Source organism: Chiloscyllium punctatum, chromosome 1 (genome assembly GCF_047496795.1).
Source record: "Chiloscyllium punctatum isolate Juve2018m chromosome 1, sChiPun1.3, whole genome shotgun sequence".
Taxonomy (NCBI): Eukaryota; Metazoa; Chordata; class Chondrichthyes; order Orectolobiformes; family Hemiscylliidae; genus Chiloscyllium; species Chiloscyllium punctatum.
The window spans coordinates 170528927-170556006 of record NC_092739.1 but is presented as its reverse complement, the minus strand read 5'-3'; the positions used below and the strand labels follow the sequence as shown (position 1 = coordinate 170556006).

The 27080-nt window shown below is 45.3% G+C and overlaps 1 protein-coding gene across 2 annotated transcripts in view; it reads right to left on the bottom strand.

The window, feature by feature from the left end:
• Positions 1-7784: 7784 nt before the first annotated feature.
• Positions 7785-27080, bottom strand: part of LOC140481854 (disintegrin and metalloproteinase domain-containing protein 12-like) — a 313597-nt gene continuing 294301 nt past the window's right edge. Inside the window, exons 20-22 of one of the 2 annotated variants that reach the window (XM_072578414.1) lie at positions 21124-21268; positions 17944-18013; positions 7786-8334 (exon numbers count right to left, since the gene is read on the bottom strand). In XM_072578414.1, coding sequence (XP_072434515.1) covers positions 17956-18013; positions 21124-21268 — 203 coding nt within the window. In that variant the 3' untranslated portion in view covers positions 7786-8334; positions 17944-17955. Of the gene's footprint in view, positions 8335-17943; positions 18014-21123; positions 21269-27080 lie in introns of both variants that reach the window. The other variant, XM_072578423.1, reaches the window with a different exon arrangement.

Here is a 27080-nt window from a genome sequence, read left to right as displayed (position 1 = left end):
AAGGGCTGATGCCCGAAATGTCGATTCTCCTGTTCCTTGGATGCTGCCTGACCTGCTACGCTTTTCCAGCAACACATTTTCGGGCCCTATTCTCTCTCTCTAGTTACCCTTTTGTCCTTAATATATTTGTAAAAACCCTTTGTATTCTCCTTAATTCTATTTGCCAAATCTATCTCATGTCCCCCTTTTTGCCCTCCTGATTTCCCTCTTAAGTATACTCCTACTTCCTTTATACTCTTCTAAGGATTCACTCGATCTATCTTGTCCAAACCTGATAAATGCTTCCTTCTTTTCCTTAACCAAACCCTCTATTTCATTCGTCATCCAGCATTCCCTATACCTACCAGCCTTCCCTTTCACCCTGACAGGAATATACTTTCTCTGGATTCTTGTTATCTCATTTCTGAAGGCTTCCCATTTTCCAGCCGTCCCTTTACCTGCGAACATCTGCCTCCAATCAGCTTTCAAAAGTTCTTGCCTAATACCGTCAAAATTGGCCTTTCTCCAATTTAGAACTTCAACTTTTAGATCTGGTCTATCCTTTTCCATCACTATTTTAAAACAAATAGAATTATGTTCGGAAAGTTAAACTCCCCTACTATAACTAGCCTATTATTCTTACAGATAGCTGAGATCTCCTAACAAGTTTGTTTCTCAATTTCCCTCTGACTATTAGGGTGTCTATAATACAATCCCAATAAGGTGATCATTCCTTTCTTATTCCTCAGTTCCACCCAAATAACTTCCCTGGATGTATTTCCGGGAATATCCTCCCTCAGCACAGCTGTAATGCTATCCCTTATCAAAAATGCCACTCCCCCTCCTCTCTTGCCTCCCTTTCTATCCTTCCTGTAGCATTTGTATCCTGGAACATTAAGCTGCCAGTCCTGTCCATCCCTGAGCCATGTTTCTGTAATTGCTATGATATCCCAGTCCCACATTCCTAACCATGCCCTGAGTTCATCTGCCTACCCTGTTAGGTCCCTTGCATTGAAATAAATGCAGTTTAATTTATTAGTCCAACCTTGTCCCTGCCTGCCCTGACTGTTTGACTCACTTCTGTTCTCAACTGTACCAGTCTCAGATTGATCTCTTTCCTCACTATCTCCCTGGGTCCCACTCCCCCACCTTACTAGTTTAAATCCTCCCGAGCAGTTCTAGCAAATTTCCCTGCCAGTATATTTAGTCCCCTTCCAATTTAGGTGCAATCGTCCTTCTTGTACAGGTCACTTCTACCCCAAAAGAGATTCCAATGATCCAAAAGTGTGAATCCTTTGCCCATACACCAGCTCCTCAGCCATGCATTCATCTGCTCTATCCTCCTATTCCTGCCCTCACTAGCTCGTAGCACTGGGAGTAATCCAGATATTACTCCCCTTGAGGACCTCCTTTTTAAATTTCTGCCTAACTCTCTGTATCCCCCCATCAGAATCTCCACCTTTTCCCTTTCAATGTGGACAATGACCTCTTGCTGGCCCCTCTCCCCCGTGAGAACATTCTGCACCCTCTCTGAGACATCCTTGATCCTGGCACCAGGGAAGCAACACACATTCTGCTTTTTCTCTGCTGGCCACAGAAACGTCTGTCTGTACCTCTGACTACAGAATACCCGAACACAATTGATCTCTTTGAAGCTGACGTACCCCTCGTTACATTAGAGCCAGTCTCAATACCTGTTTGGCTGTTTGTGTTACGTTCCCCTGAGAATCCATCACAACCTACATTTTCCAAAACAGCATATCTGTTTGAAATGGGTACATCCACAGAAGACTCCTGCCCTAGGTGCCTACCTCTCTTACCCTTCCTGGAGTTAACCCATCCACGTGACTGTATCTGAGACTTCCCCCCTTCCTATAACTGCCATCCATCACATACTGTTACTGCTGCAAATTCCTCATCGCTTCTATCTGTCTCTCCAACCGATCCACTCGAGCTGATAAGATTCGCATCCAACAGCATTTATGGCAGATATAATCCGCAGTAACCCTTAAACTCTCTTTAAACTCTCACATCTGACAAGAAGTATGTATCACTGCAAAGGCCATTTTTGCTCCTTCACAATCTACAGACCCAGAAAATAACACCATCTTATTCCTCTACAAAATACTGCCCCAGGTTAAATTAAAGAGCTATGGCTTATATTTTAAGTTTAATAAAAAGACATATCTCAAAAGACGTATAATCAAGACAGAACCCACTTTACTTACTACTGAAGATTTTCTGTAGGTCACACTTAAAACAATGATTAACTTCTCTGATTCTGTGTTGTGAACTTCGCCCAAGATTAGTTGTGAATTTCACTGTTTGTTAAATTTCCCAGATGCACTCCGATGTCCAGCGATACATGAATTCAAACAGCACAGGCAGTAACTGTGCAGGTTCTCTCTCTCTCTCTCTTTCTCCTGCACTGTCCTCACCATGTGCTTCCTTTGACTGTTCTTCTCCCTTTTAAAACTGCTGTTGTTTTGACTTTTTATTCCCCAAAGTTCCAAAACAATGTAACAGCATATAAAACAGTCATTGCTGCTCCTGGAATTTGAGAAAATCACCTCCAGCACCTAAAATACCTTTCTCTACACCTCAAAGGATTCATTTGGTCCCAGCTGTCTATACCTGACAAATGGCTTTTTCTTGTCCAGAGCCTCAGTATCGCTGATCATGCAGTGTTTTCCTACTCCTGACAGCCTTGCCTTTCACACTAAGAGGAACATGCTGTTTCTGAACTTTTGTTATCTCATTTTTGAAAGCGTCTCACATGCTAAATGTCCCTTTATCTGCAAATGGCCTTCCCCAGCCAACTTCTGAAATTTCCTGGGTCTAGATTAGAGTGGTGCTGGAAAAGCACAGCAGTTCAGGCAGCATCCGAGGAGCAGGAAAACCAACCTTTACATTGGGGACACTTGGAAGCCTTCTCTCAGAGCACTTTAGGGAACATCTCTGGGACACCCGCACCAATCAACCACACCGCCCTGTGGCCCAACATTTCAACTCCCCCTCCCACTCTGCCGAGGACATGGAGGTTCTGGGCCTCCTTCACCGCCGCTCCCTCACCACCAGATGCCTGGAGGAAGAACGCCTCATCTTCCGCCTCGGAACACTTCAACCCCAGGGCATCAATGTGGACTTCAACAGTTTCCTCATTTCCCCTCCCCCACCTTACCCCAGTTCCAAACTTCCAGCTCAGCACCGTCCTCACCACCTGTCCTACCTGCCTATCTTCTTTTCCATCTATTCACTCCAACCTCACCCTCCTGACCTAACACCTTCATCCCCACTCCCTCACTCATTGTACTCTTGGTTACCTTCTCCCCAGCCCCACCCCCCTTCCCATTTATCCCTCCACCCTGGAGGCTCCTTGCCTTTATTCCTGATGAAGGGCTTTCGCCTAAAGCGTCGATTTTCCTGCTCCTCGGATGCTGCCTGACCTGCTGTGCTTTTCCAGCACCACACTGATCTAGACTCTGATCTCCAGCATCTGCAGTACCCACTTTTGTCTTCTGAAAGTTCCTGCCTAATACCATCAGAATTGGCCTTGCCTCAATGTAGAACTTTAACTTGTGGACCAGGCCTATCCTTTTCCATAACTATTTTAAAACTAATAGAATTATGGTCACTGGCCCCAAAGTGCTCCCCCACTAACACCTCAGCCTCTTGCCCTGTCTTATTTCCCAAGAGGAAGTTGAGTTCTTCTACATATTGTTGAGAAAGCTTTCTTGAATGCACTTAATACATTCATTCCATCTAAGCCATCAAAAACGTGACCTACTCTTTGGATATAAGGCAGGATAGGTGACTGAGGTGGCACGGGAGGCAGATGTTCACTGGAAAATGGGAGGCTTTCAGAAATGAGACAATGAGAGTCCAGAGAAAGTATATTCCTGTCAGGGTGAAAGGGAAGGCTGGTAGGTATCGGGAATGCTGGATGATGAAAGAAAGTGATGGTTTCATTCACAAAAAGAAGGAAGCATATGTAAGGTATAGACAGGATAGATCGAGCAAATCCTTAGAAGAGTATAAAGGCAGTAGGAGTATACTTAAGAGGGAAATCAGGAGGGCAAAAAGGGGGACATGAGATAATTTTGGCAAATAGAATTAAGGAGAATTCAAAGAGATTTTACAAATGCTTTAAGGACAAAATGGCATCTAGGGAGAGAATAGGGCCCCTCAAAGATCAGCAAGGCAGCCTTTGTTTGGAGCTGGAGGAGATGGGGGAGATATTAAACAAGTATTTTGCATCAGTGTTTACTGTGGAAAAGGACGTGGAAGAGATAGACTGTAGGGAAATAGATGCTGACATCTTGAAAAATGTCCAGATTACAGAGGAGGAAGTGCTGGATGTCTTGAAACGCATAAAAGTAAATACATCCCCAGGACTTGAGAACTCTTTGGGAATCAAGGGATGTAATTGCTGGGCTCCTTGGCTGAGATATTTATAGACAATAGCCAATAGGTGCAGGAGTAGGCCATTCTGCCCTTTGAGCCAGCACCACCATTTATTATGATCATGGCTGATCATCCTCAATCAGTATCCTGTTCCTGCCTTATCCCCATAACCCTTGATTCCACTATCCTTGAGAGCTCTATCCAAATCTTTCTTGAAAGTATCCAGAGACTTGGCCTCCACTGCCTTCAGGGGCAGAGCATTCCACACAGCCACCACTCTCTGGGTGGATATTTGTATCATCGATAGTCACAGGTGAGGTGCCGGAAGAATGGAGGTTGGCAAACGTGGTGCCACTGTTTAAGAAGGGCGGTAAAGACAAGCCAGGGAACTATAAACCGGTGAGCCTGACAACAGTGGTGGGCAAGTTGTTCGAGGGAATCCTGAGGGGCAGGATGTACATGTATTTGGAAAGGCAAGGACTGTTTCGGGATAGTCAACATGGCTTTGTGCGTGGAAAATCATGTCTCACAAACTTGATTGAGTTTTTTGAAGAAGCAACAAAGAAGATTGATGAGGGCAGAGCAGTAGATGTGATCTGTATGGACTTCAGTAGGACGTTCGACAAAGTTCCCCATGGGAGACTGATTAACAGGGTTAGATCTCACGGAATACAGGAAGAACTAGCCATTTGGATACAGAACTGGCTCAAAGGTAGAAGACAGAGAGTGGTGGTGGAAGGTTGTTTTTCAGTCTGGAGGCCTGTGACCAGTGGATCGGTGCTGAGTTCACAACTTTTCATCATTTATATAAATGATTTGGATGTGAGTATAAGAGTTATAGTTAAAAAGTTTGCAGATGACACCAAAATTGGAGGTATAGTGGACAGCGAAGAAGGTTCCCTCAGATTACAACAGGATCTTGACCAGATGGGCCAATGGGCTGAGAAGTGGCAAATGGAGTTTAATTCAGATAAATGTGAGGTGCTGCATTTTGGGAAAGCAAATCTTAGCAGGACTTATACACTTTAATGGTAAGGTCCGAGGGAGTGTTGCTGAACAAAGAGACCTTGGAGTGCAGGCTCATAGCTCCTTGAAAGTGGAGTCGCAGGTAGATAGGATAGTGAAGAAGACGTTTGTTATGCTTTCCTTTATTGGTCAGAGTATTGAGTACAGGAGTTGGGAGGTCATGTTGCGGCTGTACAGGACATTGGTTAGGCCACTGTTGGAATATTGCATGCAATTCTGGTCTCCTTCCTATCGGAAAGATGTTGTGAAACTTGAAAGGGTTCAGAAAAGTTTTAAAATGATGTTGCCAGGGTTGGAGGATCTGAGCTATAGGGAGAGGCTGAACAGGCTGGGGCTGTTTTCCCTGGAGCGTCGGAGCTGAGGGGTGACCTTATAGAGGTTTATAAAATCATGAGGGGCATGGATAGGATAAATAGGCAAAGTCTCTTCCCTGGGGTCGGGGAGTCCAGAACTAGAGGGCATAGGTTTAGGGTGAGAGGGGAAAGATATAAAAGAGACCTAAGGGGTAACCTTTTAATGCAGAGTGTGGTGCGTGTATGAATGAGTTGCCAGAGGATGTGGTGGAGGCTGGTACAATTACAGCATTTAAAATGCATCTGTATGGGTATATGAATAGGAAGGGTTTGGAGGGATATGGGCCGGGTGCTGGTAGGTGGGACTAAACTGAGTTGGGATATGGACGAGTTGAACTGAAGGGTCTGTTTCCGTGCTGTATGACTCTAAACCCTGAAGACTTTGGCAGTCCCAGTCTATGTTTGGAAAACTATCTGCGATCTTCTTAGATGCTCCTCAATTTCTTGCTTACGACTGCAGTCTATAGTATAATGCTCTCAAAGTGATCTCCCTCTTTTTATTTCTCAGTTCTAGCCATGTAAACCCACTCAGGAAAATCGTTCCTTGGTACTGGCATGATGGTTTCCCTCATCAAAAATGCTACTCGCCCTCCAACTCCCAGGCCCACTGTCAAAGAAAGATCCATCCCACCTGGGGAATGTTTTTCTATCACCTCTACCATCGGGGAGAAGGTACAGAAGCTTGAACACGCACACCAGCCAGTTTCGAAACAGTTTCTCCCCTCCTGTCGCTAGAATACTGAATGAACTCACAAACTCTTGGCATTTACCTGTACCTAGGTTTTGCTTTTGCCGCTGTCTACCTGCCTGTATTGCTTGCAAGACAAAGCTTTTCATTTTTGTAATATCTTTTCCCCAGCCCCCTTGTTGTGTGTGGGTGTAGGTGTGTGACACAGTGAAAGACACAAGGTGTACAAATGTTTATTCAATTTGTACCACCAGGAAGAAAGGAAACACCCAAGGGGCCAGTGACAAGCAGTGCCCTTCTTAGAGGGCAATGCTGTATTATTAAACAGTGAGAGGGAGGGCACAGGAATCAAAATAGAGTTGGAGGGGTTGCAGTGCCCACCTTTCCCCGAAAATCTAGAGGGTGATGGTGGACACCATGTATTTCTTCTCCAGGGACACCCGGGCTCTGACATACCCGCAGAAGAGGGGCAGGCAGTCGGCCCTAACGACCCCCTCCACGGCCCGCTGCCTGGACCTGTTTATGGCCAGTTTGGCCAGGCCCAGGAGCAGACCCACGAGGAGGTCCTCTGGCCTGCCCGCCCCTCTCCACACCAGGTGCCCAAAGATCAGGAGCGTGGGACTGAAATGCAACCAGAAACACAGGAGGAGCTTTTTAAGGAAATCAAAAAGGGAGTGCAAGTGTAGAAACTCTGCGAGAAATGGGGAAGCGTGTTGTTTTCGCAAATGTAGCAAAAAGGGTAGTGATCATAAGCTTAAGCATCGCACTGACAAACAAGTATAGAGGGCAGCTGCAGGCAAAGATCAGATTAGTAAACTCCTGGGAAAAACAAGTTTGTGCAGGCAGAAAAGCAGAACAATAGAAAACACTAGCACAGCAAGTGTTAATCTCGTTACTAAACGGTTGCAGCTAATGGCCCAAGGAGATAGAAGTAGAATCTAATCAAGATAAGGAAAGTCACGTTGGGGCAGTCATGTCACAAGTCAGGCAGAGAACGAGGGTGATTGGGTAATGTCGGAGTTGGGAGAGGTGACCTCACGCAGCTCACAGGTATAACTGTATACTTGTTTCAATGCTCATTGCTCATTTGCTTTAGCATTTGATACCCTTGCTTGCAAGATCATAAAATAAATTGTCTTGTTTCCAGTTTTGGTGGTCTTGGCTAATTTTGTTAAGTTTGTTTCTAACAGACTCCTACATAGAGAGCCCTCCAATGGGGATCCCCACCACCCGGTGGCAAATGGGCACGGGAAGACATGTCCAGAACAAAGCTTTTCACTGTGTCTTGGTACACATGACAATAATTTCAGTTCATTTCAATACTCCCGTGCTTTCGTCCTCTGTTGCTCACAAATCTGTGCTGGGAGTGCTCTAGACTTGCTTTTATACAGTAGACCTACCCTTCTACAAGAACCAGATTTCACCAGTTTACTTATTTAGTTTAATCAGTTTAATTAGTCACCCTCTTTGTGCAGTAACACTCAGCTTGATTTAACTTTCCTGAGGCCTGAAAGAAAAGAGAAACAGCCCTAAATTGTATCCGGATTTCCCGTGGAGAAAGAAATGGAAGCTAGTGAATGTGAGGAGTTCACTTTCTCAACAGTACCATGTTTCATCAACCAAGTGAAAGAATTACTCATTGGATCACATCAACTCTCTGGGGGGGGGGTCTGTTGTCCTCGCGATGATTTCTTGCTCCATCACCAGATTTAGTTCTTCAGTCAGGTTCACAAGTAATGTGCTAAGTCTACTGTTTCCAATCTGTACCATTCCCCACAAATATCCAGCTTCTCATTCCAGGATCATACACCGATCACAGATGGATACGTATAATGGAATCATACAGTCATAAGATTATTATCATTGGCTGACAGACGTCTGAATCTGTGGGGAGAAGAAAAGGTTTTTAATGTTTGGCAGAGAATGCACTGTCTTTGCATTTCTTTCTCTATTCTCTCACTGCACCCTTGCTCTGTGGGGAGTACATTTCAAATAACAAGCTATTTTCACAAATTTGGTAAAGGTTTAGTTTGCCCTATTAATGACCTTTGTTATAAATTCTAAAATAGTTTATTTATTATGTGTTCATGTCATTTGGATGTCGCTGGCTGGGCCAACATTTATTACCCACCTCTAGTTGCCCCTTGAGAAGGTGGGGCTGAACTGCCTTCTTGAAGCGCTGCAGTCCATGTGCTGGAGATAGACCCACAATGCCCTGAGGGAAGGAATTCCAGGATCTTGACCCAGTGACAGTGAAGGAACAGCAATGCATTTCCAAGTCAAGATGGTGAGTGGCTCTGAGGGGTGGTGTTCCCATTTCTCAAAGGAACTTCAGTCATAGAGTTATAGAGATGTACAGCATGGAAACAGACCCTTCGGTCCAACCCATCCATGCCAACCAAATATCCCAACCCAATCAAGTCCCACCTGCCAGCACCCGGCCCATATCCCTTCAAACCCTTCCTATTCATATACCCATCCAAATGCCTCTTAAATGTTGCAATTGTACCAGCCTCCACCACATCCTCTGGCAGCTCATTCCATACACGTACCACCCTCTGCGTGAAAATGTTGCCCCTTAGGTCTCTTTTATATCTTTCCCCTCTCACCCTAAACCTATTTCTGGACTCTCTAACCACAGGAAAAAGACTTTGTCTATTAATCCTATCCATGCCCCTCATAACTTTGTAAACCTCTATAAGGTCACCCCTCATCCTCCGACGCTCCAGGGAAAACAGCCCCAGCCTGTTCAGCCTCTCCCTGTAGCTCAAATCCTCCAACCCTGGCAACATCCTTGTAAATCTTTTCTGAACCCTTTCAAGTTTCACAACATCTTTCCGATAGGAAGGAGACCAGAATTGCACGCAATATTCCAATAGTGGCCTAACCAATGTCCTGTACAGCCGCAACAGGACCTCCCACCTCCTGTACTCAATACTCTGACCAATAAAGGCAAGCATACCAAACACCTTCTTCACTATCTACCTGCAACTCCACTTTCAAGGAGCTATGAGCCTGCACTCCAAGGTCTCTTTGTTCAGCAACACTCCCTAAGACATTATCATTAAGTGGATAAGTCCTGCTAAGATTTGCTTTCCTAAAATGTAGCACCTCACATTTATCTGAATTAAACTCCATCTGCCACTTCTCAGCCCATTGGCCCATCTGGTCCAGATCCTGTTGTAATCTGAGGTAATCCTCTTTGCTGTCCACTACACCTCCAATTTTGGTGTCATCTGCAAACTTACTAACTGTATCTCTTATGCTCGCATCCAAATCATTTATGTAAATGACAAAAAGTAGAGGACCCAGCACCGATCCTTGTGGCACTCCACTGGTCACAGGCCTCCAGTCTGAAAAACAACCCTCCACCACCACTCTCTGTCTTCTACCTTTGAGCCAGTTCAGTATCCAAATGGCTAGTTCTCCCTGTATTCCATGAGATCTAACCTTGCTAACCAGTCTCCCATGGGGAACCTTGTCGAACACCTTATTGAAGTCCATATAGATCACATCTACTGCTCTGCCCTCATCAATCCTCTTTGTTACTTCTTCAAAAAACTCAGTCAAGTTTGTGAGACATGATTTCCCACGCACAAAGCCATGTTGACTATCCCTAATCAGTCCTTGCCTTTCCAAATACATGTACATCCTGTCCCTCAGGATTCCCTCCAACAACTTCGTCGATAGATGACAGACAGGAATGGTTGTTGGAGGTTCCTGGTTACAGCTGTTTCAGTAAGATTAGGGAGGGTGGTAAAAAAGGAGGGGGGGTGGCGTTGTTCATTAGAAATGGTATAACGGCTGCAGAAAGGCAGTTCGAGGGGGATCTGCCTTTGGCAGTAGTATGGGCTGAAGTCAGAAATAGGAAAGGAGAAGTCACCTTGTTGGGTGTTTACTATAGGCCCCCCAATAGCAGCAGAGATGTGGAGAAACAGATTGAGAAACAGATTTTGGAAAGGTGCAGAAGCCACAGGGCGACTTCAACTTCCCAAATATTGATTGGAAGCTCTTTAGATCAAGTAGATTGGATGGGGCGGTGTTTGTGCAGTGTGTCCAGGAAGCTTTTCTAACTCAGTATGTAGATTGTCCAACCAGAGGGGAGGCCATATTGGATTTGGCACTTGGTAACGAACTGGGACAAGTGATGGGCTTGTTAGTGGGTGAGCATTTTGGTGATGGTGACCATAATTCTGTGACTTTCACCTTAGTTATGGAGAGAGATAGGTGTGTGCAACAGGGTAAGCTTTACAATTGGGGGAAGGGTAAATACAATGCTGCAAGACAGGATTTGAAGAGCATACGTTGGGAGCATAGGCTGTCAGGGAAGGATGTGGTGGAAATGTGGAACTTCTTCAAGGAGCAGATACGACGTGTCCTTGATATGTATGTACCGATCAGGCAGGAAAGAAATGGTCTTGTGAGGGAACCTTGGTTGACGAGGGAGGTTGAATGTCTTGTATGGATGAAGAAGGAGGCTTACATAAGGTTGAGGAAACAAGGTTCAGACAGAGCAGTGGAGGGATACAGGATAGCCAGAAGGGACCTGAAGAAAGGGATTAGGAGAGCTAAGAGAGGGCATGAAAAATCTTTGGCGGGTAGGATCAAGGATAACCCCAAGGAATTTTATGCGTATGTGGGAAACATGAGAATGACGAGAACGAGGGTAGGTCCGATCAAGGACAGTAGTGGGAGACTGTGTATTGAGTCAGAAGAGATAGGAGAGGTCTTGAATGAGTACTTTTCTTCAGTATTTACAAACGAGAGGGACCGTATTGTTAGAAAGGAGAGTGTAAAACGGACTGGTAAACTAGAAGAGATTCTGGATTAGTGGTGCTGGAAGAGCACAGCAGTTCAGGCAGCATCCAACGAGCAGCGAAATTGACATTTTGGGCAAAAGCCCTTCATCAGGATACTTGTTAGGAAGGAAGATGTGTTGAGCATTTTGAACAACTTGAGGATAGACAAGTCCCCCGGGCCTGACGGGATATATCCTAGGATTATATGGGAAGCAAGAGAGGAAATTGCAGAGCCGTTGGCAATGATCTTTTCGTCTTCACTGTCAATGGGGGTGGTACCAGGGGACTGGAGAGTAGCGAATGTTGTGCCCCTGTTCAAAAAAGGGAATAGGGATAACCCCGGGAATTACAGGCCAGTTAGTGGTAGGCAAAGTAATGGAAAGGGTACTGAGGGATAGGATTTATGAGTATCTGGAAAGACACTGCTTGATTAGGGACAGCAAGCATGGATTTGATTCCTGAAGAAGGGCTTATGCCCGAAACATCAATTCTCCTGTTCCTTGGATGCTGCCTGACCTGCTGCACTTTTCCAGCAACACATTTTCAGCAAAGGGTCGGTCTTGCCTTCCAAGTCTTATTGAATTCTTCGAGGAGGTGACCAAGCATGTGGATGAGGGTAGAGCAGTGGATGTAGTGTACATGGATTTTAGTAAGGCATTTGAGAAGGTTCCCCATGGTAGGCTTATGCGGAAAGTCAGGAGGCATGGGACAGAGGGAAATTTGGCCAGTTGGATAGAAAACTGGCTAACCGGTCGAAGTCAGAGAGTGGTGGTAGATGGTAAATATTCAGCCTGGAGTCCAGTTACAAGTGGAGTTCCGCAGGGATCAGTTCTGGGTCCTCTGCTGTTTGTAATTTTTATTAATGACTTGGAAGAGGGAGTCGAAGGGTGGGTCAGTAAATTTGCAGACGATATGAAGATTGGTGGAGTTGTGGACAGTGAGGAGGGCTGTTGTCGGCTGCAAAGAGATTTGGATATAATGCAGAGCTGGGCTGAGGAGTGGCAGATGGAGTTCAACCCTGCCAAGTGTGAGGTTGTCCATTTTGGAAGGACAAATAAGAATGCGGAATACAGGGTTAACGGTAGGGTTCTTGGTCAGGTGGATGAACAGAGGGATCTTGGGGTCTATGTACATAGATCTTTGAAGGTTGCCACTCAGGTGGATAGAGTTTGTAAGAAGGCCTATGGTGTATTAGCGTTCATTAGCAGAGGGATTGAATTCAAGAGTCGTGAAGTGATGTTGCAGCTGTACAGGACTTTGGTTAGGCCACAGTTGGAGTACTGTGTGCAGTTCTGGTCGCCTCACTTTAGGAAAGATGTGGAAGCTTTGGAGAGGGTGCAGAGAAGATTTACCAGGATGTTGCCTGGAATGGAGAATAGGTCGTACGAGGATAGGTTGAGAGTTCTCGGCCTTTTCTCGTTGGAACGGCGAAGGATGCGGGGTGACTTGATAGAGGTTTATAAGATGATCAGAGGAATAGATAGAGTAGACAGTCAGAAACTTTTTCCCCGGGTACAACAGAGTGTTACATGGGGACATAAATTTAAGGTGAAGGGTGGAAGGTATATGGGGGATGTCAGGGGTAGGTTCTTTACCCAGAGAGTGGTGGGGGCATGGAATGTGCTGCCTGTGGGAGTGGTAGAGTCAGAATCATTGGCGACCTTTAAGCTGCAATTGGATAGGTACATGGATGGGTGCTTAATCTAGGTTAGAAGTTCGGCACAACATCGTGGGCCGAAGGGCCTGTTCTGTGCTGTATTGTTCTATGTTCTATGTTCTATGTTCTAACTTGCCCACCACTGAGGTCAGGCTCACTGGTCTTTAGTTCCCTGGCTTGTCCTTACCACCCTTCTTAACTAGTGGCACCATGTTTGCCAACCTCCAGTCTTCCGGCATCTCACCTACAACTATCGATGATACAAATATCTCAGCAAGAGGCCCAGCAATCACTTCTCGAGCTTCTCACAGAGTTCTCAGGTACACCTGATCAGGTCCTGGGGATTTATCCATCTTTAACCGTTTCAAGACATCCAGCACTTTCTCCTCTGTAATCTGGACATTTTACAAGATGTCACCATCTATTTCCCTACAGTCTATATCTTCCATATCCTTTTCCACAGTAAATACTGATGCAAAATATTCATTTAGTATCTCCCCCCTTTTCTGTGGCTCCACACAAAGGCCGCCTTGCTGATCTTTGAGGGGCCCTATTCTCTCCCTAGTTACCCTTTTGTCCTTAATGTATTTGTAAAAACCCTTTGGATTCTCCTTAATTCTATTTGCCAAAGCTATCTCATGTCCCCATTTTGCCCTCCTGATTTCCCTCTTAAGTATACTCCTACTGCCTTTATACTCTTCTAAGGATTCACTCGATCTATCCTGTCTATACCTTACATATGCTTCCTTCTTTTTCTTAACCAAACCCTCAACCTCTTTAGTCATCCAGTATTCCCTATACTGACCAGCCTTCCCTTTCACCCTGACAGGAATATACTTTCTCTGGATTCTTGTTATCTCATTTCTGAAGGCTTCCCATTTTCCAGCCGTCCCTTTACCTGCGAACATCTCCCTCCAATCAGCTTTCGAAAGATCTTGCCTAATACCGTCAAAATTGGCCTTTCTCCAATTTAGAACATCAACTTTTAGACCTGGTCTATCTTTTTCCATCACTATTTTAAAACGAATAGAATTATGGTCGCTGACCCCAAAGTGCTCCCCCACTGACACCTCAGTCACCTGCCCTGCCTTATTTCCCAAGAGTAGGTCAAGTTTTGCACCTTCTCTAGTCGGTACACCCACATACTGAATCAGAAAATTGTCTTGTATGCACTTAAGAAATTCCTCTCCATCAAAACCTTTAACACGATGGCAGCCCCAGTCTACATTTGGAAAGTTAAAATCCCCTACCATAACTACCATAGAACATAGAAATATACAGCGCAGTACAGGCCCTTTGGCCCTCGATGTTGCGCCGATCCAAGCCTACCTAACCTACACTAACCCACTATCCTCCATATGCCTATCCAATGCCCATTTAAATGCCCATAAAGAGGGAGAGTCCACCACTGATACTGGCAGGGCATTCCATGAACTTACGACTCGCTGAGTAAAGAATCTACCCCTAACATCTGTCCTATACCTACCACCCCTTAATTTAAAGCTATGCCCCCTTGTAATAGCTGACTCCATACGTGGAAAAGGTTCTCATGGTCAACCCTATCTAAACCCCTAATCATCTTGTACACCTCTATCAAGTCACCCCTAAACCTTCTTTTCTCCAATGAAAACATCCACCCTATTACTTTCACTCTTCTCCTGAATCATCCTTGCAATCCTTTCTTCTACATCTCTAGGACTATTAGGAGGCCTGTAGAAAACTCCTAACAGGGTGACCTCACCTTTCCTATTTCTAACCTCAGCCCAAACTACCTCAGATGGCAAGTCTTCCTCCATCACCCTTTCCACCGCTGTAATACTATCCTTGACAAGCAATGCCACACCTCCCCCTCTTTTACCCCCACCTCTGACCCTACTAAAACATTTAAACCCTGGAACCTGCAACAGCCAATCCTGTCCCTGATCTACCCATGTTTCTCCTGAGCGCCTTTATAGGAAAAAACCTACCCAGGTCAGCTCGCGCTACACCAGCTTCCGGGTCCACTCCGCGCTTTGTTTAAAAAAGAACTTTCCAATTTAAACCGTTAAACAAACGTCACCGAGCCTTCAAGCAGCCACTGCCAAACAGCCCTTACCTGCTCCACTGAGAGAGTGAGAGTACCCTATTATTCTTACAGATAGCTGAGATCTCCTTACAAGTTTGTTTCTCAATTTCCCTCTGACTATGACGGGGTCTATAATACAATCCCAATGAGGTGATCATCCCTTTCTTATTTCTCAGTTCCACCCAAATAACTTCCCTGGATATATTTCCAGGAATATCCTCCTCCCTCAATACAGCTGTAATCTGGTTTTGAGAGAGTGCAGCGTAGGTTCACGAGGTCAATTCCTGGAATGGCAGGACTACCTTACGCTGAAAGACTGAAGTGACTGGGCTTGTATACCCTTGAGTTTAGAAGACTGAGAGGGGATCTGATTGAGACATATAAGATTATTAAAGGATTGGACACTCTGGAGGCAGGAAACACGTTTCCGCTGATGGGTGAGTGCCGAACCAGAGGACACAGCTTAAAAATACGGGGTAGACCATTTAGGACAGAGATGAGGAGAAACCTCTTCACCCAGAGAGTGGTGGGTGTGTGGAATGGTCTGCCCCAGAGGGCAGTGGAGGCCCAGTCTCTGGATTCATTTAAGAAAGAGTTGGATAGAGCTCTCAAGGATAGTGGAATCAAGGGTTATGGAGATAAGGCAGGAACAGGATACTGATTAAAGATGATCAGCCATGATCATATTGAATGGTGGTGCAGGCTCGAAGGGCAGAATGGCCTATTCCTGCACCTATTGTCTATTGTAATGCTATCCCTTATCAAAAATGCCACTCCCCCTCCTCTCTTGCCTCCCTTTCTATCCTTCCTGTAGCATTTGTATCCTGGAACATTAAGCTGCCAGTCCTGTCCATCCCTGAGCCATGTTTCTGTAATTGCTATGATATCCCAGTCCCATGTTCCTAACCATGCCCTGAGTTCATCTGCCTTCCCTGTTAGGCCCCTTGCATTGAAATAAATACAGTTTAATTTATTAGTCCTACCTTGTCCCTGCCTGCCCTGACTGTTTGACTCACTTCTGTTCCCAACTGTACCAGTCTCAGATCGACCTCTTTCCTCACTATCTCCCTGGGTCCACTCCCCCACCTTACTAGTTTAAATCCTCCCGAACAGTTCCAACAAATATCCCTGCCAGTATATTTAGTCCCCTTCCAATTTAGGTGCAATCCGTCCTTCTTGTACAGGTCACTTCTACCCCAAAAGAGATTCCAATGATCCAAAAATGTGAATCCTTCTCCCATACACTAGCTCCTCAGCCATGTATTCATCTGCTCTATCCTCCTATTCCTGCCCTCAATAGCTCGTAGCACTGGGAGTAATCCAGATATTACTACCCTTGAGAACCTCCTATTTAAATTTCTGCCTAACTCTCTGTAATCTCCCTTCAGAATCTCCACCTTTTCCCTTCCAATGTCGTTGGTTCCAATGTGGACAATGACCTCTTGCTGGCCCCTCTTCCCCGTGAGAACATTCTGCACCCTCTCTGAGACATCCTTGATCCTGGCACCAGGGAAACAACACACCATTCTGCTTTTTCTCTGCTGGTCACAGAAACTTCTGTCTGTACCTCTGACTACAGAATCCCCAAACACAATTGATCTCTTGGAAGCCGATGTACCCCTCGTTGCATTAGAGCCAGTCTCAATCCAGAAACTTGGCTGTTCGTGCTACCTTCCCCTGAGAATCCATCACCCCCCCCTACATTTTCCAAAACAGCATACCTGTTTGAAATAGGTATATCCACAAAAGACTCCTGCACTAGGTGCCTACCTCTCTTACCCTTCCTGGAGTTAACCCATCCACGTGACTGTATCTGAGACTTTCCCCCCTTCCTATAACTGCCATCTATCACATACTGTTGCTGTTAAAAATTCCTCATCGCTTCTATCTGTCTCTCCAACCGATCCACTCGATCTGATAAGATTCGCATCCAACAGCATTTATGGTAGATATAATCCGCAGTAACCCTTAAACTCTCTTTAAACTCCCACATCTGACAAGAAGTATGTATCACTGCAAAGGCCATTTTTGCTCCTTCACAATCTACAGACCCAGAAAATAACACCATCTTATTCCTCTACAAAACACTGCCCCAGGTTAAATTAAAAGCTATGGCTTATATTTTAAGTTGAATCAAGAGACTTATCTCCAAAAACATATTATCGAGGAAGACCCCACTGTACTCACTAATACAGCCTTTCTCTTGGACAGACTTAAAACAATTAACTTCTCTGATTCTGTGTTGTGAACTTCGCCCAAGATTAGTTGTGAATTTCACTGTTTGTTAAATTTCCCAGATGCACTCCGATGTCCAGCGATACATGAATTCAAACAACACAGGCAGTAACTGTGCAGGTTCTCTCTCTCTCTCTCTTTCTCCTGCACTGTCCTCACCATGTGCTTCCTTTGTCTGTGCTTCTCCCTTTTAAAACTGCTGTTGTTTTGACTTTTTTTCCCCAAAGTTCCAAAACAATGTAACAGCATATAAAACAGTCATTGCTGCTCCTGGAATTCGAGGAAATCACCTCCAGCACCTAAAATACCTCAAAAAAAAGGAGCAGCTCTTACAGCCAGAAACGTTTCCCGTCCTCCATCTTGAATTACCCAGAATGTGACCTTAACTGCCAAATAGTGTAAGAGGTCAGAATGAGTGATGTAGAAAATCAGCCTGTGGCACTGATTGGAGAGTTTGGATAAATTCCCATGTGATGATGGCGTGTGATTAGTTGGATATTTCGAGGTAATAAAGTCCTGTACAGATGCTCTCTTTCTCCTTCTGTGAGGACATTTCACTGCCCAAGGGAAGTACACTGGGGTCAAAGGCTCAAACAATTGAAGGCAGAACCTGAGCTTCTTTTCACTGCCACGCTGCAGTATATGGCGACCACCAACACACCATCCCTGACCATTTGTCTTTGATATCTTGTGTTTGGAAGGTATTGTCATTGTCCATTAGAAATTCAGTTACTCACCTGGTCAGACTGTCAGACTGTTGTGTTTGGAAGTGGATCCTGTAGTCTTGTGGAGAGTTCAATGTCTGCTCTAAATGAAGAAGAAATCACTTTGAGCTGGCTGTACATTGGAGAACCCAGCTTTCCTTTATTGATAGTAACTGTCTTGGCTTTCCTTTTCTCTTGCGATTTGCTCATTGCCATGTAACATTGATTGCCCACCCCTCATTGACTATGAAGCACGTGCTGGAATTTGGTAGGTTCTGTACATGTTTTGGAAATGATTGAATCCAATTTGAAAGATTGCATACAGGTTAGGAACATTGGAATTAGGCTGAATTGCCTGTTCCTAATCCTTCCAGCCTGTTCTGCCATTGAACATGATCATGGCTGATCTTATCCTGGTCTCAGCTCCCTTCTCCTGCCTGCTCCCCATTGCCCTTTATTCTGATTTTCATCAGAAACCTATCTATTTCTTCCATGAACCTATTTTGTTGATTCTGCTTCCACTGCACTCTGGGGCAGTGAGTTCCACAGATTCCCAACCCTCTGAGGCAAGTAGCTTCTCCTCATCTCAGTTTTGACCCTACCTGCTCTCACTCTATATCTATGACCTCTTGTTCAAAGAGATTTCCCCAAATAGGGGAACATCTACTCAACGTCTACCTTTTCAATCCCCTTTGGTGTTTATACATGTTAATCAGATCACCCATCCTTCTGAACTCCAGTGATTACAAGCCCAGCCTATTCAACTGGCCCTCATACAGCAACCTGGTGGGAAACTGCAGTTTGCTCCTGATGTTCCAATGTACGGTTCTGGCAGTAAGCCTGCTCACACAGGACATAATGACAGGAAATGACAACTTGCCATCTGGATCCAGCCCAGGTTTCATCCACAGGGTGGGTCACAGGAAACAGGCTGGCAAGTTCCAATCTCTGTCCATGATACCCACCATATAGGACACAAGGGGATTCTTCAATTGGTTCCCAACTGAATGTTCAACATAGCTAGCAAGGCAAATTATAATCTGATGATTGTGTAGCTGCCAACTGACCAGAGTTCATCAGCTATGAACATATTGAATGTGGAGTAGGTTTGAGGGGCTTAATAGACTGACCTTGTGCCTATTTCTCCCTAACTGGTCTTGAATAATTGATTGATAGATTCCTGATGAAGGGCTTATGTCTGAAACATTGATTCTCCTGCTCCTTGGATGCTGCCTGCTCAGCTGTGCTTTTCCAGCACCACACTCTGATATCCGGCACCTGCACCTGCTCAATTTCTCCCAGATTGATTCGTTGTCACATATATCGATGTACAGTGAAAAGCTTTGTTTATGAACAGTTCAGGAAGCAAGAATGTACAAATCAAAAAGATTTCAACAGAGGGATGCAGGTTACACTGCACAGGGTATGCACTAGACAAGAGCAACATTAGCAAGATCAGCATTAGTTATGGTTGGAGAGTCCATTAATGGACTCTCCATAAGGACCCTCCCCAACTTCTACAGATACACCATTGAGAGCAGACTGTCCGGGTGTATCACAGCCTGATACGGTAACAGCTCTGCCCAGGACCGTTACAAACTACAGAAGGTTGTGTGCACAGCCCAGACCAGCCCTGATGAAGGGCTTATGCCCGAAACGTCGATTCTCCTGCTCCTTGGATGCTGCCTGACCTGCTGTGCTTTTCCAGTCCACATTTTTCAACTCTGGCCTTCAGCATCTGCAGTCCTCACTTTCTCAGAGTCCATTAATGACCAAGAAGAAGCTGTTTATGAACCTGCTGGTGCATGTGTTCAGGCTGCCTGATGGAAGAGGTTGGAGGAGATCATTACCGGGGTGGGAGGGGCCTTTGATGATGTTGGTAGCCTCTCTGTGGCAGTGAGCTGTGTAAATGGAGTCCATAGATGGGAGGGTGGATTCTGTGATGGTCTGGGCTGTGCACACAACCTTCTGTAGTTTGTTACGGTCCTGGGCAGAGCTGTTACCGTATCAGGCTGTGATCCACCCGGACAGTCTGCTCTCAATGGTGTATCTGTAGAAGTTGGTGAGGGTCCTTATGGACATGCTGAATATCCTGAGCTGCCTGAGGAAGGAGAGGCATTGTTGTGTCTTCGTTACCGTCACATCCACAGGACAGGTTGTTGGTTATTGTCTCTCTGAGGAACTGGACACTCTCCACCCTCTCAGCCTCTGCTCCGTTGGTGTAGCTGGAGGCGTGTTCTCCTCCTTCTTTCTGAAGTCAATGGTCAATTCATTGGTTTTGCTGACATTGAGAGAGAGGTTGTTCTCATTACACCACATCACCAAGCCCTGTATCTCCCTTCTCTATTCTGACTCGTTGTTATTAGATGTCCATCCTCCCACGATGCTGTCATCAGCGATCATGTAGATGGAGTTTGTTCAGAGTTTGGCCACACAGCTGTGGGTGTACAGGGAGTACAGGAGGGGGCTGGGAACACATCCTTGGGGGACTCCAGTGTTGAGGGTCCTCGTGGAGGAGGTGCTGTTGTCTATCCTCACTGACTGCAGTCTGTGGGTCAGGAAGCTGAGGATTCAGCTGCAGGGGTCGGAGCTGAGACCAAGGTCTCGGAGTTTTAAGATCAGTCTGGAGGGGATGATGGTCCTGAAGGTGGAACTGGAGTCAATGAGCAGGAAGATGTAGGTGTCCTTGGTATCCATTTGCACTCTTTCTGGAACAATAATATCTTGCCTGAGATATGGAGACGAAAACTGCATAAGGTACTCCAGGTGAAGCTCCTGTACAATTGAAGGAAGACTTCACTGTTCCATACTCTCATTCTCTCATACTCAAGGCTAATGCTCTGTTCATCTTCCTAATAACCTGTTGCAAGTTAGCCTTTAGTGCCATATCAACAAGAACACCCAGGTCCCTTTGTACATTGATATTTTCCAACCTCTCACCATTTCAGAAATACTCTGCACCTCTGTTTCTCTGACCAAAGTGGATAACCTCACACATTTCCATATTATATTCCATCTGCCGTGTTCTGGCCCATTCGCTGAGTCTATCCAAATCCTCCTGAAGCTGCTTTATATCTCTGCTTTACATTGAAGGTGACAGTGTGGGGGCAGTACAGTGGCTCAGTGGTTAGCATTGCTGCCCCACAGTGCCAGGCACCTCGGTTCGATTCCAGCTTCAGGCAACTGTCTGGGTGGAATTACAGAGATCCTTACCTTAGAGCAGATGATGTTTCTATTGTAGAAGTTGGTCTCCTTACTCTGGTGCATATCAATTTCTTCATCAGGAAGCCAATCAGGGCCATCAGAACCAGAAGTAGCACAGCCATTGGCACAATCCAAGTCCAGGTACTGAGTGTGTCTGGGAGATAGGAAGAATAGGTTAGTCTACAGCACCCACACCGGAGAACCAACAATCTATCTACAGCAGTCATTCTCCAATGGCAATTAGCTAACAGACTACACACAGTACCTGGCATGAGGCTCAGACATAGTAATCTGTCAGGAGATGTTATCATACACCTCAGGAACAAATGGGACATGAGCGCAGGGCTCCTGGCTCAGAGGCAGGGACACTACTACTGCACCACAAGAGCATCGGTACCTCTTGTACATCCTGTTCAACCACTTTTCACCTGTAGACCCTCAGGTCCACAAACACTTTGCATTTGAAAGACAATAAAGCAGACAGTTCCCCAGTCCATAGTAACACATCGACCTCCACATGCTCCCCTGCTTCACATCTCCAATAACCAGGCAACCTCCTCCTGAACAGCATCCTCACCGACTGACCCATTTCACTCAAACTCAGGCTCCTCATTTCCCTCCTGGTCACATTTCATCCCTCCATCTCATTCACACATACTGTCAGTAATTTTAACATCCTGGAGCCAGGTTGGGATTTGAGACGGCAGTGAAGTTAGATGGGTCAGTGTTTGTGCAATGTGTGCAGGAGAGTTTCCTGACACAATATGTAGATAAGCCAACAAGAGGTGAGGCCATACTGGATTTGGTTCTGGGTAACGAACCAGGCCAGGTATTAGAACTAGAGGTAGGTGAGCACTTTGGGGACAGTGACCACAATTCGGTGATTTTTACTCTAGTGATGGAGAGGGATAAGTGTGCACTACAGGGCAAGAGTTATAGCTGGGGGCAGGGAAATTATGATGCGTTGAGGCATGACTTAGGATGTGTGGATTGGAAAAGTAGATTCCAAGGCAAGAGCGTAATTGATATGTGGAACTTGTTCAAGGAGCAACTATTGAGTGTCCTTGTTAAGTACGTACCTATCAGGCAGGGAGGAAAGGGTCGTGTGAGGGAGCCGTGGTTTAATAAGGAGTTGGAATCCCTTGTTAAATGGAAGAGGGCGGCCTTTGTAAAGATGAGGCGTGAAGGTTCAATAAGGGCGATTGAGAGTTATAAGGTAGCCCGGAAGGACCTGAAGAGAGAGCTAAGAGCAGCAAGGAGGGGACATGAAAGGTCCTTAGTTGGTAGGATTAGGGAAAACCCTAAGGCTTTCTATAGGTATGTTAGGAATAAAAGAATGACTAGGGAAGGAATAGGTCCAATCAAGGATAGTAATGGGAAGTTGCGTGTGGAGGCTGAAGAGATTGGGGAGGCGCTGAATGAATACTTTTCGTCAGTATTCACTCAGGAACAGGACATTGTTGTCGATATGAATACTGAGGCACGAATAAGTAGAATGGATGGCTTTGAGATATGTAGAGAAGAGGTGTTGGAAATTCTGGCAAGGGTGAAAATAGATAAGTCCCCTGGGCCTGATGGCATTTATCCTAGGATTCTCTGGGAAGCAAGGGAGGAGATTGCAGAGCCATTGGCCTTGATTTTTGTGTCCTCTTTGTCGACAGGAGTAGTGCCAGAGGACTGGAGGCTAGCAAACGTGGTTCCCTTGTTCAAGAAGGGGAGTAGGGATAATCCTAGTAACTATAGGCCAGTGAGTCTCACTTCTGTTGTGGGCAAAGTCTTAGAGAGAATTGTAAGGGATAGGATTTATGCACATCTGGATAAGAATGATGCGATCAAGGATAGTCAGCATGGTTTTGTGAAGGGCAGGTCGTGCCTCACAAACCTTATTGAATTCTTTGAGAAGGTGACTAAGGAGGTAGATGAGGGGAAAGCGGTAGATGTGGTATATATGGATTTTAGTAAGGCGTTTGATAAGGTCCCCCATGGTAGGCTACTGCAGAAAATACAGAGATATGGCATTGAGGGTGAGTTGGAGGTTTGGATTAGGAATTGGCTCTCTGGAAGAAGACAGAGGGTAGTAGTTGATGGCAAAGGTTCATCTTGGAGTGCTGTCACTAGCGGTGTTCCGCAAGGATCTGTTTTGGGACCATTGCTGTTTGTCATTTTTATAAATGACCTGGAGGAAGGGTTAGAAGGTTGGGTGAGCAAGTTTGCGGATGATACGAAAGTCGGAGGAGTTGTAGACAGTGAGGAAGGATATGGCAGGTTACAGCGGGATATAGAGAAGCTGCAGAGCTGGGCAGAAAGGTGGCAAATGGAGTTCAATGTAGCTAAGTGTGAAGTGATTCACTTTGGTAAGAGTAATAAAAAGATGGATTACTGGGCTAATGGTAGACTACTTGGTAGTGTGGAAGAGCAGAGGGATCTTGGTGTCCATGTACACAGATCTCTGAAAGTTGCCACCCAGGTAAATAGTGCAGTGAAGAAGGCATATGGCGTACTGGCTTTTATTGGTAGAGGAATTGAGTTCCGGAGTCCTGAGGTCATGCTGCAGTTGTATAAGACTCTAGTGCGGCCGCATCTGGAATATTGTGTGCAGTTTTGGTCGCCATACTATAGGAAAGATGTGGAGGCACTGGAACGGGTGCAGAGGAAGTTTACCAGGATGTTGCCTGGTATAGTAGGAAAATCCTATGAGGAAAGGCTGAGGCACTTGGGGTTGTTTTCATTGGAGAAAAGAAGGTTTAGGGGTGATTTGATAGAGGTGTACAAGATGATTAGGGGGTTAGATAGGGTTGACAGTGAGAACCTTTTTCCACGTATGGAGTCAGCTATTACAAGGGGGCATAGCTTTAAATTAAGGGGGGGTAGATATAGGACTGATGTTAGGGGTAGGTTCTTCACTCAGCGAGTCGTAAGTTCATGGAATACCCTGCCAGTAGCAGTAGTGGACTCTGCCTCTTTATGGGTATTTAAGCGGGCATTGGATAGGTATATGGAGGATAGTGGGTTAGTGTAGGTTAGGTGGGCTTTGATCGGCGCAACATTGAGGGCTGAAGGGCCTGTACTGCGCTGTATTCTTCTATGTTCTATGTTCTATGAAGTAATGAACGTTATGTTGGGTCAGCTCCTTAACCTGATCCCGCCTATTCCTGATGTTGCTGGGAGCGAACTGCTCGAGGAACATAGAAACCAACTGAGGCTGAGATGGTCCCCACCAGGAGGTGAGGTACTGAGGTTAAAACCTGATCACTACTGCAGTCAACTCTATCAACAAACACATTGAGTTAGACCCCCCCATCTACCACTCTCTGATAAAAAGAACTGGAAATGACATCGCCACAGGAAATTATATCATCAGCCCAAAGAAACCCAAACACATAAATAGAAAGCAGGAATCATGTACACTGCTTTGCCTGAGGCCCACAAAGATGTTACCTAATAGGGTGACAAAACATCAGGAAATGAACCTTCCAGCTCAGGGAGCAAACCTACATCCAGAACCTCAACCTGAACTACAAATCTTCTCAAAACTCGCTTTTGTTTCATTAATACATATAATGTAGACCTTCGTTCATTTCAATGTAAGTGTGAAATTAACTTTTGTTTCATTAATAAATATGATGTCGACCTTCATTCAGGCTCTACTATACTTTGTGTTAGGCTTTTGGGAGAGTTTGAGCGATCCTGAGTGAGATTTTCTGCTGATCTGTCCCTAACTCCACTTTTCCTCTAGGCCCCCTTATTTCTATTAAGCAATTTTCAATCAAATGAGATTTCACTGGAACACAACTTGGGGCTTATAGGAGAACTACCTGTACCAGGGACAAACAAGGGGATGCCAGAGCTTTCTTCAGTCAATCAGCACTGAGCCTCTGTGATTGTACTGAGGTTCTGCTCTGGCCTTGGCAAAACATAGTTCTCCCACTGTCAGCTGATACTATTTCTACACCCTCTGGCTAACCTGATCCGTACTCAACTCACAGCAGAACCCAAACCCTGGACAGTCAATCTCACTCTGCAGTGATGCTCCCCAGAACATCCAGCACATAATTCTAAAAAAGGTCACTGAGCTGAGCTCAAACTGCTCGGTTTAACTGTGAGATTTAACCAACAAAAAACTCATCAGCAAGACCACTGATGTTTCAAAAGATTGCAATGCACAAATGCCAGGCAATAACCATCACCAATAAGAGACAATCTAACCACCACCCCTTGACATTCGACGGTATTACCATCACTGAATCACGTACTGTCAACATCTTGGGGGTTATCGTTGACCAGATACTCAACAGCACTCACCACATCAACACAGAGGCTACAACAGCAGGACAGAGACTAGGGATACTGCAGTGAGTAACTCACCTCCTGACTCCCCAAAGGCTGTCCACCATCTACAAGGCACAAGGCAGGAGTCTGATAGAATACTCCCCACTTGCCCTGGATGTGCTTAGTTCCAATGACGCTCAAGAAGCTTGACACTAAAATTTGGGATTAGGAGTCTAACAATGACTATGAAACCACTGCTGATTGTCAGGAGAGATTGAACAGTTTCGGCAGATACTGTCTGGAATTTAGAAGAATGAAGTGAGATTGAGTTGAGATATTCATGATGATAAAAGGTGTGGATAAAATAGACATGGAGCAGATGCTTCTAAACTGAGGGGGCATAGCCTAAGAATAAGGGAGAGCAAATTTAAAACAGAATTGAGGAGAAACTACTTCTCCCAAGGGGTTGTGAATCTGTGGAATTTGCTACCCCAGTGGATGCTGGGATAGTGAGTTGTTAGGCTGATATATAATTGGTAAAGGGCTGAAGGGTTATGTGGAGAAGGTAGGATCAGCCTTGATAGAATGGTGGAGCACTCTCGATAAGCCGAATTCTGGCCTAAAACCTGCATATCTTCTGACTTTGTGCTAAAACATTGAAAATTATGTTTTACTCCCAGATGTGAACATGTTAACTGGATGAAGATAATTGTACTTTCACAGATACAAGTGCTACTGTGAATGACAGATATGCACCCCATTATCCTGCCCCCTCTCCCCTCAATTCTGCTCCTATACCTTATAGGAACCGATTAACCCAATAATCCAGTTGCGAATGGATTCACAAGTCCTGAATCAAACCTAAAGGAGGTCTGCAGAACAGCAATTGGCGTGTTTGCCTCATTCTCCTAATATCTCAGGGAGAACATTATAAGGAATCAGAAAAAAAAACTTCTCTGAGTCTCCAAAGATAGTCTTTGAAGAACCAAAGTTACACATTCTTTGATTAAAAAAACATGATATGGAGATGCTGGTTTGGACCAAGGTGGACAAAGTCAGATGTCACATGACACCAGGTTATAGTCCAACAAGTTTTTTGGAATCAAAAGCTTTCAGAGTGCTGCTCCTCCTCAGGTGAAGAGGTTGTCATGTAATTTCAGTGCAACATCGAGGGCCGAATGGCCTGTTCTGTGCTATATTGTTCTGTGCTCTATGTAAAAACCCATCTGATTCACTAATATCCTTCAGGGAAGGAAATCTGCCATCGTCACCAGGTCTGGGCTACATGTAACTCCAGACCCACAGCAATGTGGCTGACTCTCTGTCTGGAGGAGAAAGTGAGGACTGCAGATACTGGAGATCAGAGCTGAAAATGTGTTGCTGGAAAAGCGCAGCAGGTCAGGCAGCATCCAAGGAACTGCCTGACCTGCTGCGCTTTTCCAGCAACACATTTTCAGCTCTGACTCTCTGTCTGGGCAATTAGAGATACAGAAAAAACACTAGCCTGGCCACTGACGGTCACATCTCATCAATGATTTAAAAAAAACAAGGACAAAGCCAACCCACTTTACTGGCATCGTATTCACAAGCATGCATACCCTCCACCACCAACACTCAGTAGCAGCATGTACTATCTATAATATGCGCTGCAGAAATTCACCACAGATTAGTGGGCGGCACGGTGGCACAGTGGTTAG